We start from the raw sequence: 19,581 nt of genomic DNA, 5'->3' as shown, positions 1-19,581 counted from the left end.
TGCTTGAAGTCACTGACTCCTCTCCCATATGGAAACTCATTCTTTCACCAGCGTATATTGCTTTCATATCCATTCTTTAGCCTACTTCATCCACTTCATAAACATGTGTAACTTCAAACACTCAGCTCTCTTGCCCTCTTTAAAAAGGTGCCAAATTCTATAAATAGGAAGAAGAAAATAGGATGGTATAAATGTAAGCAGGGCAATGTTCCCGGGGATTTTGGCTCAAACATCCAGTCAAGGTGTATTGGCTTAACAAACTGCTATCAGCTGAACTATATGCTTCTCTAACCATGTCTGCTGTAAGGTGATACAGTTTATCATACATTTGAGCACAAGAGGATGCCTTGCATGACCTCACACTGACAGTTACAGTAGCCCAGTTGACGTGCCGTATGCTGTTTTATTGCTCTAAGTCAGGAGTAGGGCAGAGCCTTCTGACAGTGAAATGTCGAAGGTTTGAAAGGAAAATTTTAGCACAACCTCTCATGAAATCTCTTAAAAATTAGTAATGGGTGTTGTGGTTTAACCTAGCTGGCAGCTGAACTCCACACAGCCTCCGGCTCACTCCCCCGCCCTCAGTGGGATGGGGAGAGAGTTGGGAAAAAAAAGTAAAATCTATGGGTTGAGATAAAGACAGTTTAATAAAACAGCTGTGGAAAAGAATAGTAGTAGTAGTAGTAGTAATAATAATAATAATAATAATGGTAAGAGAATATATAAAATCAAGTGATGCACAATGCAATTGCTTACCACCCACTGACTGATGCCCAGCCTGTCCTGAGCAGCAATCAATCTCCCCCCCGCCAGCTCCCCCTGAACATGACGTCCTATGGCCAGTTGGGGTCAGCTGCCCTGGCTGTGCCCCCTCCCAGCTTCTTGTGCACCTGGCAGAGCAGGGGAAGCTGAAAAGTCCTTGACTGGTGTAAGCACTGCTCAGCAACAACTAAACCATCAGTGTGTTACCAACATTCTTCTCATGCTGAATCCAAACTGGAGCACTATACCAGCGACTAGGAAGAAAATCAACTCTATCCCAGCCAAAACCAGAACAATGGGAACAAAAGCTAACATCAGCCTGCACCCCCACATCTCATCCACACACACACATGCACACCATCTAAGCCCTTCAAAGGTAAGGGATGGCAGGGGTATAGGCTAGACTGATGATCTCCCTCCAACTAGAATAATTTCACTGGGGCCACAGGGATGAAAAATGTTGGTGTGCACAGTAATTTAAATGAAAGCATCTATACAGAACATCTTCCCTACGTTCCAGGTCTGGATAAGGATGCAGGAGCTCATATCTTTATTTGATTCAGTTTAGCGGATGCTTTGAAGTGGGCAGGGGAGAGAAGAAAAAAAGGAATAGTCAGCAGACAAAAATGAAACATAATGAAATAATTATATTCCAGTCTTTGTTCTCAAGGACTACTCTTGAGCTTAACTAATGAAACTGAACTACATTCTTCTCCTTTACATGGTTGTTAATGCTGTTCTCAGGTAGGAGAGGGAAGGAGGTAGTATAACTGAAGATTTAATTTTGAATTGTATCATAAACCAGCTTTCATAAAGCCCAACAACAGTAAAGTGGTTCATTACTTTTTAGATTGTCTGATGTAAATAGGATCCCTGAGTGTGTGTGATCAATCTTTCCAAGGGTCAAAATATTTTGCTGTTCCCAAGCTTGGTTTCCTTGTTCAGACTGAATAAGATCAGCCCACATGCATTTAGAAACTGACTTGAATTTTAATTTTATTCTAATGGCTAATTGTGTCTGCTATGGTTATGTGCCTCTAATTCCCACAAAGAAGCCCCTCAGCTTTTCCAGAAAGACTCTTTAGAGATTTTATAGGTTTATTGACCAAATCAGAAATGTTCAGTCAAGTAAGGCAGAGTTCCTATAATAATCAGTGTATCAGAGTCAGAATTTATCCCACTGCCAGTTATCCAGGGAGGAGGAAAGGCATCTCTGCAAACTTTTCTGCAGACAAAAGGCATTTTATAAGTGGTAGGTGTTTGTAGTCTAGCCCCTTTTATTTGCCTGTAGTTATCTACAGCCCGCTTTGTTCAACTTCGATTGTCACTTGCTGCTTAGCTCACAACTCCATGGAAAGAGGATTCATCTTGTCTGTAAAGCAGAAGTTATGAGGAGAGGAACAGGGAAATGTAACTATTTTACATTCTCTTTATTTTAATGTCATAAAATTTTATGTATGATATGAGAGGGAATTTTTCAGTGGTACTGAAAACGTAACTCCTTTCATGATCCATTTATTTGATTTGTCTGTCCTTGTCAATCAGTTTCTATCTCATCCTGTTTAAAAAAAGATACCTAAATATTAGAACAAGGCTGTATGATATCTTCCGACCAGAGCTTCCACTGACCTCAGTGTGAGTTCAGTGCATGGACCTCTTCATTTATTCTTCTTACTTAGTTTAAAAAGAATAAAAACAATAAAGTCAGAAGCACTTTCAAAGTTATGTCTGAGTTTGCTACTGGTGTCCAAGGGAAAACAAGTTCCAAAGTTTGAATGTTGAGCATGGAGCAGAAGTAACAGAACAGTTTGTCAGTGGAGAACATTATATAGAGTTATTTAAAGGTTGTCCTCGACCTTTCCACCTCTTTTAAAGCCTCTTGAGAGCAATTTAAACTTTTCTTCTGCCAGTTGCCTACTGTCAGTTCCATATTTATGTTTGTTCTTTCCATGCTATGGATGTAAGGGATCAGAGCACATATGGGGAGATCTTCCAAATCCTCTTTAAAACTCTTGCCTGAGAAAGAGCCCTCAGATTCAGCCAGGTCAACCTTGGCAGTTAAAGTTCACAGCAAGACTTTTGTTTCCTTGATCTCCTGTCAAGCCAGCTTTTTACAGACAGTGGATTGAAATCTGACCTGAATGAAGACAATGGAAGTTTTATTATTGACACTGATGAGTCCAAGATCTTAAATACTTTTTCTATATGAATTTTCTTCTGAGATACAAACATGCATGCATATAACCAATACCTATCTAAATCGCCATAGATATCTAATACTGGTAAATTACATGTCATAAGGCTAAATTTTTAAATTGTTTGTAAGCAAATTTCTCATATCAAAAATGTTATACCAACACGACTTCCATCTATTTATGAAGTGTTGTAAAGAGTGCTATTTTCAACACAGCCTTCAGGGAAAAATGTTTAAATACTGCAGGTGCTTATATCTTCAGACTTTTTCACTGCTCAAACGTCTTTTGAATAATGCCCAAAAAAGTAGCATAGATAGGTACTACCACAAAGACACTGCTAAATTTTAGGAAATTCACTGATTGTATATTGAAGAATCCTACGGAATTCCTGACCTCTAACCATAAACATAAAATACAGAAGTGGAGCAAGAAGTAAACTACTAGAAGAAGTTGCATCTTTGATCTCTCTTCTTTTATTCTTAACTTCAGCATCCTCATTTGAAAAAGAACATAAAAGCATAAGTCAGTGTTGTGCTCATGGATCAGGAAAAAGCCCACAAACAGGTTCGTGTAGGCCGTAAGAGCTCACATCTGGCTAATTTGGAGGTTTTATTGTATGTATTTCTGCGCCATAATTGGTGTAATATGTGGAACATCAGTTTTTATTTCATGTCCAAGTGAGGTGTCGTCATTTAATACAAAGATGGAAAGTAAGAGCACAGCTGCTCTGAAGCAATTTGAAAGGAGTTTCACAAATACATCACGGGCAGAATAGCGCCTTATTATTGCAAAATCTGCCTTCGCTAGTTGCTACTGTAACCATCTCTCTCTTGTAGTCTGAGCAGAGTAAATAAATACAGCAATCACTGGTAATAGTTTTGGATATTTGTTGACGTGTTTATGGTACCTGTACCTATCTCTCAGCTATTGTGTTTCGAAATATGCTTCTAGCAATGCAAAGTGCTAACTGAGAAAACTTTTTTCTTTATTCCTTCCTTTGAAGACAAAGACAGGGGTTTGTTTGCTGCAGGATGGTAACCAGGAGCCTTTCAAGGTGCGACTGCACTTAGCCAAAGATATTTTGATGATCCAGGAGCAGGATGTGATCTGTGTGTCTGGTGAGCCTTTCTATTCTGGTGTAAGTAGTTTTTATTTTTTCTTTAAGATGTACTTTATACAAAGCAAAAATACTTTGTGTGTATGTGTGTGTGTGTGAGTGCGTGCACACGCATATGTATGCGCTTAATCTCACAGTTTGATTTTTCATTTTATACTGTTAACACTAAGTGCATTTTAATATATCATCTTTTGAAAATAAATCTTAGCAATACTCATCTAAGAAGCAGCAATAAGATAATGAATAAGTTATATGCATATCGTTTCTCTGCACTCTCCCTTGTCTATTGGAGCCACTGAATGCAATAGGAATGACACAAGGAGTGATTTTTGTGGAGAATACACCACCACAATGTATGTACATATCTGAGTATTGTCTGTAGAGATGATAAGGCAGTTGATGGGTAACTGTTACGGCAGGGCTTTGCTGGTAGGGGAATTATCTGGTATCCTCCTTCGGTTGCTTCATATGGTAGCACAGCACCAGACTTCATGCATGCTGCCAGTCCAATGCTGCAAGGGTCACTAGTTTTACCAGCACGTCATGTTAATAAAGATGGACTTCAGCTGGAACAGTGTAATAGTGTGATTTCTGTATTACTGTTTTTACATGATGTATCAGATTTCTTATTTAAGCATCATATTGAATTTTGTGGGTAAGAAACTGAGCTTTGTAGACAATTATTTGGAAGATCTGTAAAATGTTACATAGAATAATATTGTAGGCTTTGGAATTATTGTAATACTGAGTTTTTATTTAATTATAGAAGATAGCTAAAAATAATAGAAACCATTTACTATTCATTTTTATAGACATTTTTATAGATACTGTAATTATATTTTGTAGAGGTATTTTTAAGTTTTATGGGAAAGTATCATAAACATTCAGCTCTCCCTTTGAGCTTCATGAAATTATCATAGGATTTCACGTTAAATCTTGTGAGGCATAGTAGTGTAATATCTGTTTATGCAAATGTTATGTGACTGCTATTATGTCTGTCTGTTTTATTAATTAATTGCTGCCGCTGCAATAAAAAGATACAAAGCAGAAACCAGAAATAAATTGGTAGAATGTTAATAGTGCGAACAGTGTGGAAGATTAATGGAAAATGTATAGGAGAATCCATCTCACTGTTATGAGCATCTCAAGGTGAATGGTTCTGAGTTTTTCTCCAAAACAAGAGGAACACGCTGCCTACACTGACTCCATACAGGCTGGGTTTAGTTGCACGACAAATCTGACATTAGCTTTTGACAGTTTCATGCTATACAAATCCAATTTACTAATACAGGTCTGTGTGCTTTATATGGAATATAGGTGCTCCCTTTGCAACTCAGACCGTACTGTTCCTCAACATACAGGACATCTAGCAGCGCAGGCAGAAAGAAATTCTGAGTTCAAGCTCAGGCTGTAGTTGCTCAATTACCAACACACACTGTGGCACCGTTACTCCACCAACCCCATTCTGGCATTTATTAAAATATTTTATCACTAAGAAATATGGCTTTCATTATTATGCTGTAATATCTATTACTTCTGCTGAACTTGTTATTTAAATGTCTTCATGAAATGCATGTTTGTTTTTTTTTTTTCAATTTCACAGCAAGGCTTTCTCTTACAGTTTTGCCCTCTTTAGTTTTGCAATGGCACTGTAGAAAATAGTGGATGATTTGCTTCACCAATTACACTCCCCCTATCTTATTTGCCCAATGAATGCATAACTCATTAACTGATCAATATTAGTGTGGTGATGAGGAGTTTCCTTTCTCTTGGAAGTGTCATTGTTAGGCTAGTGACTTAAGCACTTTACACTGATTTCCTCTGGGATTAAGACTTGGTCTTGAATCAGTAGGTTCATTCCATCTCAGGATGACTGGCATTTCACAGACAGTTAACTGTCCTTTTGTCACGGGCCATTTAAGTCACCTGGAACCAGGTGCTTTGATTGTACAGCATGATCAGGCAAGTCCCGCAGGTTTCCTTTCTTTTGCATTTTTTTCCCTCATTTTCATTCCTGATTTATTAGGTTTCCTTTTTGTTTGTTTGTTTGTTTTTCTTACCTTTTACCTTGCTTGGTTGATTTTCTTTTGTTCTTTCCGTCATTCTAAATGACTGACCACACTTATTTTTCTTTTACATTCATTCTACAGAGCAAGAGCAAGCGCAAGTGTTTTCATTAGTGACTGACACTGAATGACTCATAGAATAAACTCTAAAGAATAAAAATAAAATTTTTAACTGAGGAATAATAACTGTTAAATTTTACAGACAAGTAGCTACAGTACAAGTTCTTTTTAATCTGTTTTAATAATCTTCAAATAATTTGATTATAATGTTTTACTTAATCACTTCTGCACTGTGAAGGAACGAAAGGCTATTACTATGTTTCTAGTTAGAACAGTATCTCTTCTGTTTGTTGGGTCTGAAGCTCCTCTGTGTGGGACAGACTTTAAACAGGCACTTAACGTTCCAGCAGTATCCTGATCTGCATCCTGCGGAATAATCTAAATGAAATCAATGGCTCCTTAGGAATGAGGTGCTGCCTAATGTGAGTACATGGGATAAGGACCTAGTTCTTAATTTAAACACTTCCTTTTTGGTGGAAAACAGTTTGACTTTCCCAAAACTCCAGGGGTGCAAAGGAACCTTGTTTCTTCTTTCATTGTATACAATTTGGAGTAAGAAAATAAAATGCATAAAAGATCATAAGCAAACTAAACAGTGTTAAAAACTAAAAAAGAAAGCATCTGTTTCTTTAGTAGGCTGAACAAAATTACAGTGTTTGTGAGGGTCCTGCAGTAATTATACCTGTAACAATTCCATCAAAGAACATTCAAATGATCATGGATTAGATCTAAATTTGAGCATCCGTTGGATTAATAAGTGTTTCAGACATTTCTTTATTCTCTTTTTTGAGAATATTTTGTGAAACTCAAAGCCTAGAAGGCAGCATCTTTACTAATCCAGATTAAATCTGGGCATGTAGAGAGTCTTTACAGTATGGTAAGTGTATGCCTGAGTTGGAGTAGCTTGTGTTCTGAAGATATCCATGAGTCTCTATGTGGGAAAATTGGAAGATAAGACTGGTGAGTGTTAAATCAGGTATGCTTTTTTCTCCCCTAAATTACTGGAGCCTCACAAGAAGGCCAATGTCATCCTGGCTTGTATCAGGAATAGTGTGGCCAGCAGGAGTAGGGAAGTGGTCGTGCCCCTGTACTCGGTGCCGGTGAGGCCGCACCTCGAATACTGTGTTAAGTTTTGGGCCTCTCACTACAAGAAAGATGTTGCATTGCTGGAACATGTCCAGAGGAGAGCAACCAAGCTGGTGAGAGGTCTGGAGCATAAGTCATATGAGGAGTGGCTGAGGGAACTGGGGTTGTTTAGTCTGGAGAAGAAGAGGCTGAGGGGAGACCTTATTGCCCTCTACAACTGCCTGAAAGGAGGCTGTAGTGAGGTGGGGGTCGGCCTCTTCTCCCTGGTAATGGACGATAGGACAAGGGGGAATGGTTTGAAGTTGCACCAGGGCAGGTTTAGGCTAGACATTAAGAAAAACTTCTTCACCGAAAGGGTTGTCAAGCATTGAAATGGGCTGCCCAGGGAGGTGGTTGAGTCCTCATCCCTGGAGGTATTTAAAAGATGGGTGGATGAGGTGCTTAGGGACATGGTTTAGTGGTGGGATGGCAGTGTTAGGTTAAAGGTTGGACTCAATGATCTTAAAGGTCTTTTCCAGCCAAAGTGATTCTATGATTTATGAAAATATTTTTTTGTAATTGTGGTATTGCCAACAGACAGCTTTCTTATAATTATAGTCTTCATAAATCTCCATGGCAATTTATTGTGGTACAGAACAGTTAGGATCTTTACTCTTTTCATCTGAAAAAGAAATGCCCTGAAAACAGCTGTATTAAATCATGTAGGAACTTCATCAGTATTGATGGCAGAAGCACAGATCTTTATTCTATGTTTCCTTTTAAATGTATTTCTTGAATTACATGAAATTATACTCAAAAAAGTTTGCTATATGGTGTTCCAGATGACAATGTGCAGTAAGACAACTCCTGGTCTTTTTAGATGTGTAGGTCAATAGCCTGGACTAATAAGGATGGCCTAATAATGACCTTGCTGAAAATTATGATGGGAGAAGGAATAGCCTAGGATATCACATGTCTGATCTGAAATGTGACTCTTCAGTAGATTTAGTCCTAGGAAAATTTTTAATCTTTGCAATATAAGAATTAAAAAAAATTTTTAGAGTTAATCCTCACACTTTCAATCACTTCATGAACGTCTGAAATTGAAGTAGAAGGATTATTGTGTTTTATCAAGAGAAGTAGTTCATCTGTCTAGGGAGCGGTATTTTTTTCTTCTTCTTTTTTTTTTAATAGATTTTATTTGTTTGCTAATTGTACTCAGAAATTTTTCTAATAGAATACATGTGCGTGTAAGATCCATAAACCAAGGATATGACAATGTACCATCTGACAAGATGGGTGATCTGAATCAGCTACTGTTTTTCTAAGAGACTGAAAATAAACTGTGAGCAGCTGGCAAATTGCTAAGTTCAGCTACCAGGACAGTTTGCATTTTTACATAATTTTCTTAAAGGTTCTGTTAAAGAGTCATAGATTTTCAAGAATACTGCTAACTCACCTGATGATAACATACAGATGATTCTCATTTCCTTCGAGTAATGTAATTCTATGCTGCTGTTTGGCAATGCATAATTTCATTAAACATTAATATTTTTTTTTTAAATTAAGGATCTTTTTGGGAGATTGATGTGAAGATCATAATTTCAATACTAATAAAACGCAAATGCACATTTTGGTGAATTTATAGAGCAACAGCTCTTGGAGTTGTATGGCATTTGTTCAAGGATTTAACTGAGGTAGATATAAATATATACAAATGTAACCTATGGTCTGTAATTGGGTTTTTGGTAGAGAAAAAAACCTTCATCAATAAACACCTTTTCCAAGGTCAGAAAGTAACAGACATAAATTGTTGAACTGTAGCCAGACCTGGTTTCTGGCATTATTAATCACACAGTCATTCTTTCTCTTGTAAAGATAAGAACATATTATATATAACTTTTAAAGTTGTCTTTTTGCTATTGTGAAATCAACTGTGTTGAAAGATTTATAACTCTATACCAATATGGTATAACAGAACAATAAATTGTGTTAGAAATAGTTTTTCAACTTATAAACTTTGCACAATAGCACATTTTTCTTGGTTTTTTTTTTTTATTTGAGTATTTTTAAGCGTTTCATTTCAGAACATATCCCTTAACTGTGATTTACCTGAGCAGTTAGATGAAGTTACGACATTTCCCTTGCTTGCACGTTTTACAGTTTTGGAGACATTCTGAGAGTGAATTTTAAATCTGTTAACATTGGATCATTCCCTTTTGAGAGTTTAAAATTTTCTTTTCATTTATCTTGGTGTAGGTAAAACAAGTTCAGTTAACATTAGGAATGTTAATGAGTAGAAAAATAAACGAAGGAAAAAGTGAAAAGCTTAAAATAATAAACATATGGTTTTGATTTGTTTTCTGTATTGTAGTTATTTCTGTATTTATTTACTGTTTTGATTCTGATATGTGATTGAATAATATGAACAGTGCCAAAATGAAACTCCCTGTCCTGGAGAGAATTGCAAATATGTGCACAGATAGGTCACCTTTCAAGCACTTTCCGTTCTTGTTACTTTCACAAAGCTACCAGAAAGAATGGTGACTTTTTTTTTTTTTTTTTTTTTTTTTATCATGTTGGTATCTGTCAGCTATTCAGTGGAGTGAATCCATTTTCTCACAGAAGTCGTCAAATATCTATCAGGTGGTGGTAACTTTTTTTTTCCCTGCCATTCTAGACAGCTTTTAAGTGACAACCTAGAACTGACAGATGTAAATATGATTATTTACGGACAACCTAAGTTGAAAGAAGGTTTTTCCCCCAGAAAAAGAGAAAAACATCGCAAACAAGAAAACAGCTATCAAGGAACTACAGAGGGTGTTCATTACAGAGCCTAGTGGGAATTCAGATCCATACTGAATCTGGGGTTGTGGTTTTTTTCTCTTTTATTTTTATATTAAAAATATTTTGAAATAAATCAATCCTACAAGTAGTATTTTTATAAGTATTTAGGTGAATGTTTCTGCTTTTGGGCATATGCTGTAGGACAGGGAACATTTTGAAGTGAGACCAAGCCAAGGCTTGAGTGCTCTTGCTCATTCCACACAGTCTACTCAACACAGCTGCATTTACCATACTGCTGCAGAGGAAGGAGGATTTCCAATTTCCATTCTGCCGCCATCCCTTATTGCCAACCTTCTCCAGTTACATGAGGAAATGAGAGACAAACTTCAAATGTCACACGATGGAAGTTGTTAGCAGATGAGCAAGTCTCCTGGCAAACCTTGTTAACACTATTAATTCAAATTGGAAATGTGACTGACCCGTGTCTTGTGTCCTTTACACTCAGAATGAGTGTGAAGTTTGACTGCTCATGTCAATTAATCCAAAGAAATTACAGTAAGAAAGAGAAAAGCATTACCAAAAAGGGGATATAAAATCTCCCTTCTTGAAAATATATGAAATAATTCAATAGAAAAAAAATTTCATGACATTTTCTTACTTCAAAATGAAGTGGGATTACTTGTAGCTGATAAACTACATCAGAGCATGGCCTTGAAGATATTATGGCAAAAAATATTAACAGGTTAATCTATGAAGTTGCTTCCGATGTATTGATTATATCTGTATTTTTACTATTACATTTTAAAAATTATATTCAAACATTTTCCTCCCTTTCCCCCTATATTTTTCCATGTCACTGTGCTATTGTAGACTCCTCTCAATTTCTATTCCTTTTTTCCCACCTACTGTTTTGTCCTGCACCCATTTAGCTTTTTTTCCATGTTCTGACGTATGTATAGTACCTTGGTGTCTGTCCTATTCACTGTGAAAAGAGGTCTTGTTTTCTGTCCTAGACAAATTAATTCTTCATACCTTTACTCTTGTAAGATGAATAACCAGACACACCAGTGTCCCTAATTGAAAGTGTGATGTTTATATCTTAGTGAAAAGGGTGAGTAATGGAATATTGAAGTTTCACACACTGTTAACTTAGTTTTATGAAGAGTTTTGAAGTTTCTTCATCCTTTTGTTCAACTCTTGACTGTTTTCATAGAAACAAATTATTAGATGACATTAGATTACTGGTTTACATTATACAGAATAAATAATTTGAAAGTATTACTAATTAATAATTATTGTTAAAAGTCAGTTAAGCAATTATAAACTTTCTTTTACCTCACATACCAGTCAGTATGAAATATTTGAATCTGTACCATGCCCTGAGATTTAACTGCTAAAAATACCATTAACTCTTGCCTAATTGTAAATAGGCAATGATTACATAGGATTCTGCGTTTTCCTTTCCTGACTATTCACTGTTGCCGTGTGCTCACAAGGTCATTCTTCATTTCTAATCTTATTTAAGATGATGTCTATGATCTCAAGAAGATCATATGGATTTTAAGGAGACGTTTTAATACCTCTTTAATGGAAGCCTAAAAAGCATTGCTTCTGTTTCACTGAATAGCTCTGAGGAAGAATTTTTTTGGCAAAAGTCTTAGCTCTCCTTTCCAGTCAATGAACATATGTGTGGATGAGGAATTTTCTGAGTTAGAGGCATGGAAAATGCTGACAGCTTGGCAGCAGCTTTGAGTTTTTCAATAAAATGATAACTCCTTTTGTTCTGTTCCAGGAAGCAGCTTCTAAAACACTGCTCTGAATCTTGCATTTAAGGGGCCTAGGAGCTCTAACTTTCCCTCTGTTTGGCATCATGTAGATAACAAATGTGATAATGGAATTACAAGCTCAGAGGACATTTTTTTAGCCAAACCATCGCAAATTCAATCAGGGTAGAATACTACCCTGTGCAAAGAGAGGGGAAAGTGAAACTAAGTAAAATATTAATAGACAAATCTACAGCTGACAGATTTTTTGTTAGATTTTATTTTAAGCAGGTAGTTGGAGTCAATGGTGCAGCACTATCTTTAACCTGGAACAGCATAAATGGTCAATCAGGATACTCAGAGCACTTCTTCACTGGTACAAAATTTGTTGCCTTCCAGAGTTGTCACCATCTTTTATTAATGAGTAGTTGTAAAGCATTTGAAGAACTTAAAGCTATTAGACTAGTGAAAAGCATTTTATTACTGTCATTGTTCATTTGAAATGCTAATTAAAGGCATCAGAACAAAATAATTTGTGTCAGTTTGCCGGTCAAACTTCTTTATTGTATTAATCATTATATTAAAATATTATTTTACATTAAAATATAGTGCTTTTCAGACAAGGTTTATTCAGTTCACCTTGGTTGAAGATGACACTGAAAATGAAGCTTGGTTTGGGTTTTTTGCAAGTCACATACAAAAAGTTACATGCAAGTTATGCAAGTCACAAAGAAAAACTTACTTGGATAAAAAGGTTTTCTGGCCAGACATTTCAGAGCTGGTATCTGCCATCAAAATACTTATTCAAGTTACTTTGCAACTCTGAAGGGAGGGATCCATCTTTCAAAAGTTAAATTTGGCTGTATACTCAGTGGAGGATATAGATGATGAAGATGATTATTACCTAACTTGGGCACCTGCTTTGACTCACCTGGATTGAATCTATTTGTTTTTTCTTTACTGATTACATGAGAAGAGTTGCCTTGACCAATGGCTCAGTTTTAGATGGATTTACTGTGGTTAGATGAGTCCTAATTTTTTTCTTCTAAACTTCTGGATAAAAAAAGAGGAGCTGATCAGAACTGGGGTCTAATCCTAAACCAAAATTCTGGCGTATAGAATGAGTGATGGTTCTGACAGTACTGGAAAAGCTGTTTCACTGTATTGTTTATGTGAGGTTTGCAGTTGCAGAGTAGGGGATTGTTGATGTTTACTAATGAAAAATATAACTCCTATGTAATTCTGATTTGTATTCTTGAAGATCATTAATTGTTTGCACATTTGTAATTGATAGCTATTGTGTGAAGAATATGTAAGTCTTTACACTTAAGATACACCAAAGTAATCTTTCTTTATTGTAAGGCTGAGAAGTGTGTTGAATTAACTTGGGTCAAATACAATGCAGTGCTTTCATTACACATAACACATCACTCAAGTGGACCTAGTTTGCAGTATGTTTTAAAAGTTCAATTAGATTTACTAACAGTCCAGACCCAAAATATATAATATCTATTCTCAATCAAGATAGAAAAAAAAACCTAGAAAAAATACCAGATGAAACCCTCAAATAAATTGTGTTGTGCTGGAAAATTACCCTTACTTGAACTTTTTCTGTTCCTTTTGCTTACCTTTACGTAGTTTTGTCTATTTAGTAACCTGCAATGCTAGCAAAGTGTTTCTGAAGTTTTCATTTCTTTCTCTTAAAAAGTAATGCCAAACTCCAGTGTAAAATATTTCTGGTTTCCTGTCAGACAGCACTGGTAAACTCACAAAAGACCCCAAATCAGGTGTTTTCAGGGCTGGCCTGACTCTGCCTTCAATTGAGTGAAAACCAGAAAGGATATTTTATTGACTCTTTTATATGGGTACTTGTGTGTATGTTGTGCTAAGAAAAAACAACAAGGATAGAAATATTCTGCAGGGCAGCTTTATATTAGGCTTTTTAAAAGCATAGCTCCACCTTAGAATATACTCAGATGCCACTATTTAAATTTTACAGTGACTACTGACATATCATGAACTACAAATTTTAATGAAGATTTATGTTTTTCACTGAGCACACTACTTCATTTGAAATTTAATTGTGAAGTGTGATAGTCTTTATTCCATTCATGGTCAATGTAATAATATTAAGCCAGTTTATTAAAAGGTTGCTGTTTTTCAACATCTTCTTAGGTAACAAGATTTTCTATTTGATTTGAATATGTATAACAAAAATGACTAGAGTGTACAAGTCAAGCTTCTGTTCTTAAGCAGATGTTCAACACAAGCTGGAGCTGGAAAAGAGGTGGAACTAAAAGGAAAAATACAGCTACCAGTGGAGCCACAGCTGAGTGTTTCATGTTTGTTTGTGTAAACTCAGCTTAGACCACACATCGGACTGTAGCCTATACTGCTTTATCCTGAATGTATTGTCTGCAGTGTTACCTGTGGCTGGATCCTCCTGGCAGACAAAAGGTTTTCTAAGCACAGTTTGTGGCCTGAAGTGAAATAACTCTGTGGACTGAACTCAGTTTCTGGGAACTTTGTTATGAAAGTTCCTTCCTAGAAGGTGTGAGTTGAGATTCAAGAAGGCTCTTCTGGTCCCTCTGAAGAGCACAGAAACACATGGCTGGTACAGGAGAGTCATATATTCCTCTATTTCCATGCTACACATTCACTTGTGGGTTACAAATATAAGAGTATATTTTTTTCATGCATTTCAATTGTTAAAAAAAAAATTGAAACATTTGGCCATGTAAAAGAAAAATTATATACCTCTTTATTAGATTAAACATTTATGAGTGTTAGAATGAGACTAAATTTATTTATTTAGGCTATGAAATCCATTTTGTCTTGCTATCCAAAACATTGGACTAGTTTATGCTTGCTCTTTCTGCTGTTGCACAAATGTGAAAAAGAAAGAAGGCAACTGGATTTGCCCCCAAATTCAGCAATATCAGTTTTCCAAAACTCTTATGTGGTAGCCCAACATCCTTCCTTTTCCTTTCTGTATATGAAGTAAGGAGGAAAAAATAGCTCTGTAGGTATTTCATCCTCTCCTTCACTGGTATGTTTCTGATGAGAGACTTGTTCAAACCTGATTGACACTGGCAATCTATGTTGATTGTGGTGAAACACATTAACATTTATAAATAATATATATATGCAGACTTATGCTATGCAATATATATAATGAAATGAGTATAAAATCTAGAACACATGTAGAGGGTGTTCAAAAATCTATGTATTCCATATATTTGCATCTGGACATATGGTGTACCTGCTACTAAGATTTTTTTACTTTACCAAATTCACTAATTCTAAATGATCTTTGGGAATAAAGTCAACAAGAGAGACTAGGGAAAAAAAAAGTCTTTTTTTGTAAATCTTCGTATCTAAGATAGATACTAGCCTACAGTTTTTACAGAACAAATTTTAGGATGAGAATTAAAAGGAAAAAAAAATGGGCTGCTTTAAATAATTCTCTCTTCAACAACACCCTTTAAGTCTTTGGTTACAATTTTTTAAACCATAGCTCTGAGGTCAACAGTGGCTGTGTTTGTATTAGTTTTTTAATTTGGATCAGGACTGTGCTTTGAAATGAATTTCTGGATCATGTGCACTTATCATGCTTTGGTTCACATCACTGAGTGGTCTTGGAGTACACAAGCTGTATTCCTTTTGGATTAAATTAAATTGGAAAATGTGCTACAGGAGTCCAGTTTATGCAGCTCAGCATGTAGTGCTCAGTCTGCATATGGGACCAATTTAGGACTAGTGGAGGTTAAGACCTCTGAAATGCATGTATTGTGCACTAACTGTTAAACTCTACAGTTCTGTTCTTACTGCATTGCAATGCTTGCTAATATGGTATGAACTGAACAAATTAATTTTTGTCTGAGACAGGACCTTTGCTTGTCTTCCAGACAATATTTTTCCTCTGCAGCATAGGTTTCATGGGATTTTCACATTCAGGAACTCACAAGTTTATTAAAACAAGAGAAATCAATGTAGGATGGAAGCACAGAAACAACTTATTGAAGTGTGAATATAGATGTTATGGCAGAAAATATTAAACCTAACAAAACGCTATTTTTTTTTCCCCAGGAAAGAACAGTAACAATTAGAAGACAGACTGTAGGAGGATTTGGATTAAGTATAAAGGTAGGATGAATTTTTTTGTCTATTATTCCACGTTACACAGAAAGTGTCTTAGTGTATAGTTAATGTGGCTTTTAATGAGGACAAACTATGTTTTAGAGGACTAGAAACAAGAGAGCAAATGTATTCCAGGATGTTAGTAGGCAAGCAGCAACTACACTGCCCTATGGAATGGAAGGCAATGGAAAGATCATTCCCTTAAGATTCAAGCTGAGCAACTCTGTAACAAGATTTAATATGAGAATTGAAAAGTGTTTTCAACTGCATAGATCATACTTTTGTTCAACAGTACTTTCATTTAAGTGGTTATTAATGAATGCTAAATTACAGTGGCAGTCACATGGAACAGCCTATAAGTTCATTATCAATTCTCCTACAAAGGGTATCACATTAATTCACTGCAAATGCTGTTTCTTTCTGATATTATTTATTTTGCTGTATATCAAGCAAAGGCAGCAATTTATCATGTTACCATATTTTTGTTTTATTCAGTAAGTTTTAAGAACATATGTAAGTGTAGGTGATTCTTTTTGAGGGAGGGACGGATGAAGAGAGGGAGGAAGAGATAATAATTTTTGTCATCATAATCTATGATTTTGAAAACCTTACCTTAGTTTTGAATCTCAGTGTAGACAACACAACATTAATTTCATCTTCTAAACACAGCAGTCCTCAGTCTCAAGATAGCAATGGAAGAAGTGAAGTGTACTTCACATGACTGCAGAGAGGCTTAAATTATGCATATAAAGCGAGACTATAGACTTTCCTGTGAACGTCTGCTAGTACTGACCTTATAAGTAGTGACTCAGAAGCGGGATTAATGTGCATTTGTGTTGTCATTGATAAGAATATTGCTGTATAGAAATACTAGTTCTTAAAATATGTCTTGGTACACTTGCTGTTATCTTCTTGACCCACCAAAGACCTCTATTCAAGGAAAACTAATTGCTATTTTGTGGCCAAAGTCTCTCATGAGTTTAGTCAACATCACAAAAGTTATTTTCCTCCAATATCGTAATGGGTTACAGTTCACTGCATAACGATGAAGTAATGCATGTCAGTGTAAAATCAAGTATATGGGTGAATGAGGTTTTATTTAGCTGGGGCTAAGAAATAACTGGTTATAGTAAGGACTTTTGAGGTTTGAAGAGCAAATCTCAACAAGAGTCACTAAAATCAATTTTTTAGTTATATGTATATATAATGGGTTATCTTTTAGAATGAAAATTGCTGACAAACTCAAGATCACATTATTTAAGTAGGAGGCACATTGTATAAAATAAAATATCATTGAGAAATATAAATTAAATAATGAGTGTGCAATGGTCTTTCTTAAATTAGTGGAGCAAGATATCTTAAAGTTTTAGAGCAAGATATTCATTGTTCTGAAGAAAATTCTTGGAAGTTGCAAAACAGATTGCAAATTCAGCCTAGAAGGGAATTTACCTTTGTTCTTTTTAATAAGATCCTGTTTCAATAGGAAAAAATAACAATAAAAATATATTGAGTTTTATTGAGGTTTATTTTATTGCATAGATATTTTGATCAAAATTAATTTAAGTAGTGGAAAGGTGAAGCTACATAGATTCGGGCATGAATAGTTGATTTCTTTTTAATTTTTGGAACAACTAACAATCAGGTGATGGAATCTCTTCAGCAGATGTAATTAAATAGAAAAGATATCTCTTTCAACAAAGGTAACTCAGACTTACTCAGACGGTGTAGATAAGATAATGAAAATGCTGAGTAGAAATTTATTAGTAATCCAACAGAAAGATTGACAAGGAACTGGATAGCTAACACAATCTAAAACAAATAATTAATCAATATAATCTGCTATTATCATTTTAAGCTAGTAGTAAGAAACAACTTGGAACTGGAATTCAAAGTAATGTTTTCTGTAGTTTGGTAGGCAAACTTTACTAAGACTCACTGAAACGGACTTTTTAGGTATGCCATGAAGTCTCTATGTCAGTTCCAAATATTCTGAAAAGTGCCAGTGTTCTGTTTTAAAAGGTAATATTCAATCATGGGATGATTCCTTTTGCAGATGAGTAACCGTTTGTTACTTTGTTTTGGTTTGGAAGATTCCTGATCTTTAAATAAAGGCCTTATATTTATTATTATTTTTGAATAGAAAAGTAATTATTTTGTAATAGTGCCTTAAAGTAGAGGTCTACAAGTCACCCTGTAGCAGTGAGGAGGACTGCGGCCTTTCCTCCTTGTTTCAGTATCTCCCACAAGCCCATGCACTTCCATAGTTCCTGTTCTCTTGCTACTCTTAGATTATTTAAAGATGGGGGTTATCTGGAGGACTTACTTTCTGGCAGTGGTGTATATCAGAGGATGCAGTTTATCTGAGGTGTGATTAATGACCCTCACTTTAAAATATTTTCTTGTGCTTTGATATGAATTTGTCTAGCTTGGGCATTTAGCTCTAGGGAATTATCATGCCTTTTTTTCTGCTAACTTAAACAATCACTTGCTATCAGAAATCTCACACGGTCAAATCACCTTTTAACTTTCTTTTGAGTAAATTTCGGAAGTGTCTTATCCCACCTTAAGTATTCTGGACCCTTAGATTTTTTTTTTTTCCCCTGAAGAGCAGAAGATTAATAGTCCAAAATGTGTTAATAGTTCCAAAATTAACATTTCTAGTTGTCTTTTGTGACTTGTCTATGATCTGAACTCTTTTCCTGTGTTATAACCTGGGTGCTCCAACTATATTTATAAAAATCAGAGTTTCAGCTAACTGCTTAAAAAACCTGCTTGTGAGATTGATTTTTGCACAAGATCTGAACTTAAGCCCTTTAAAAATTGCTTGTAATCCATTCTTTGAAGGTTTGAAAGAACAAAAAAAACCCCTGTTTTGTGTTTTGCTGTACTTCATTTTATTGAAGTTAGTGGTAAATGTGTGGTGTGGTTGAATTTGAAACAGAACTGATCTGTTTAACACTCTTCAGAAGGAATTATTTTCTAATTTCTGAAGCCCCTTTAGAACGCTCAGTAATAAACCTCTGTGTGTGAAGGAATAGCCATGGAGTTAGATATAGAAATTCATAAATGCAATGTAGTATTTCAGTCATTTATCACATCTCTGACAAGTTTGAGATGCTGAGATCTGACACAAAAAGCTGGTAAGTGTATGACTTCTGAAAGAACATCATGTTTCCTGATAACTGGAGTGTAGTGTTCTTGCAGAAGTAGGCAATAAAATTGATAGTTCATTAAATAAATTAAGGTTTGCAGTTACAGGCTGACTCCTGGCTACCAGGACTCTCTACAGTGCCATTTTCCTGCCTCTGTTTTGATCATTCTTTTAAAATGATGAACAGAATTGCAGATCTGCTAAGATTCAGTTTGACATTTCAAAGTTTGACTCAATCAAAAAATCTCTAAAGCAAGCATGTGCACCTGTCCTTCTCACACTTAGGTACACACTTAGATGATTCTCTTCCTTTTCATTCATTCTGTGATATTCTTTTATTAACAGAATTTCTGTTTCAAATTGAAACAATTAAAAAAAAAAGGCTAGAAAGCTTTAATTAATAGATGAATCATCTAGCTTTTAGTTTAAAAATCTTTTAATCTTTAAAGTCTTGTGTACTTGCAGAAGCGGTGTTGAA

The 19,581-nt window shown here is 35.5% G+C and overlaps 1 protein-coding gene across 1 annotated transcript in view; it reads left to right on the top strand.

Annotated features, from left to right (window-relative positions):
* The first annotated feature begins 3,491 nt into the window (after positions 1-3,491).
* Positions 3,492-19,581, top strand: part of SNTG1 (syntrophin gamma 1) — a 158,891-nt gene continuing 142,801 nt past the window's right edge. Inside the window, exons 1-3 of the mRNA XM_035895882.1 lie at positions 3,492-3,518; positions 3,958-4,092; positions 15,902-15,958. Of these exons, the coding sequence (XP_035751775.1) occupies positions 3,492-3,518; positions 3,958-4,092; positions 15,902-15,958 (219 nt within the window). The remainder of the gene's footprint in view (positions 3,519-3,957; positions 4,093-15,901; positions 15,959-19,581) is intronic.

The sequence above is a fragment of the Egretta garzetta genome, unplaced genomic scaffold, assembly GCF_000687185.1.
Source record: "Egretta garzetta isolate BGI_Z169 unplaced genomic scaffold, ASM68718v1 scaffold36, whole genome shotgun sequence".
NCBI classification, from domain to species: Eukaryota; Metazoa; Chordata; class Aves; order Pelecaniformes; family Ardeidae; genus Egretta; species Egretta garzetta.
The sequence above is the reverse complement of the archived record's forward strand: the minus strand, read 5'-3'. Positions and strand labels throughout refer to the sequence as shown.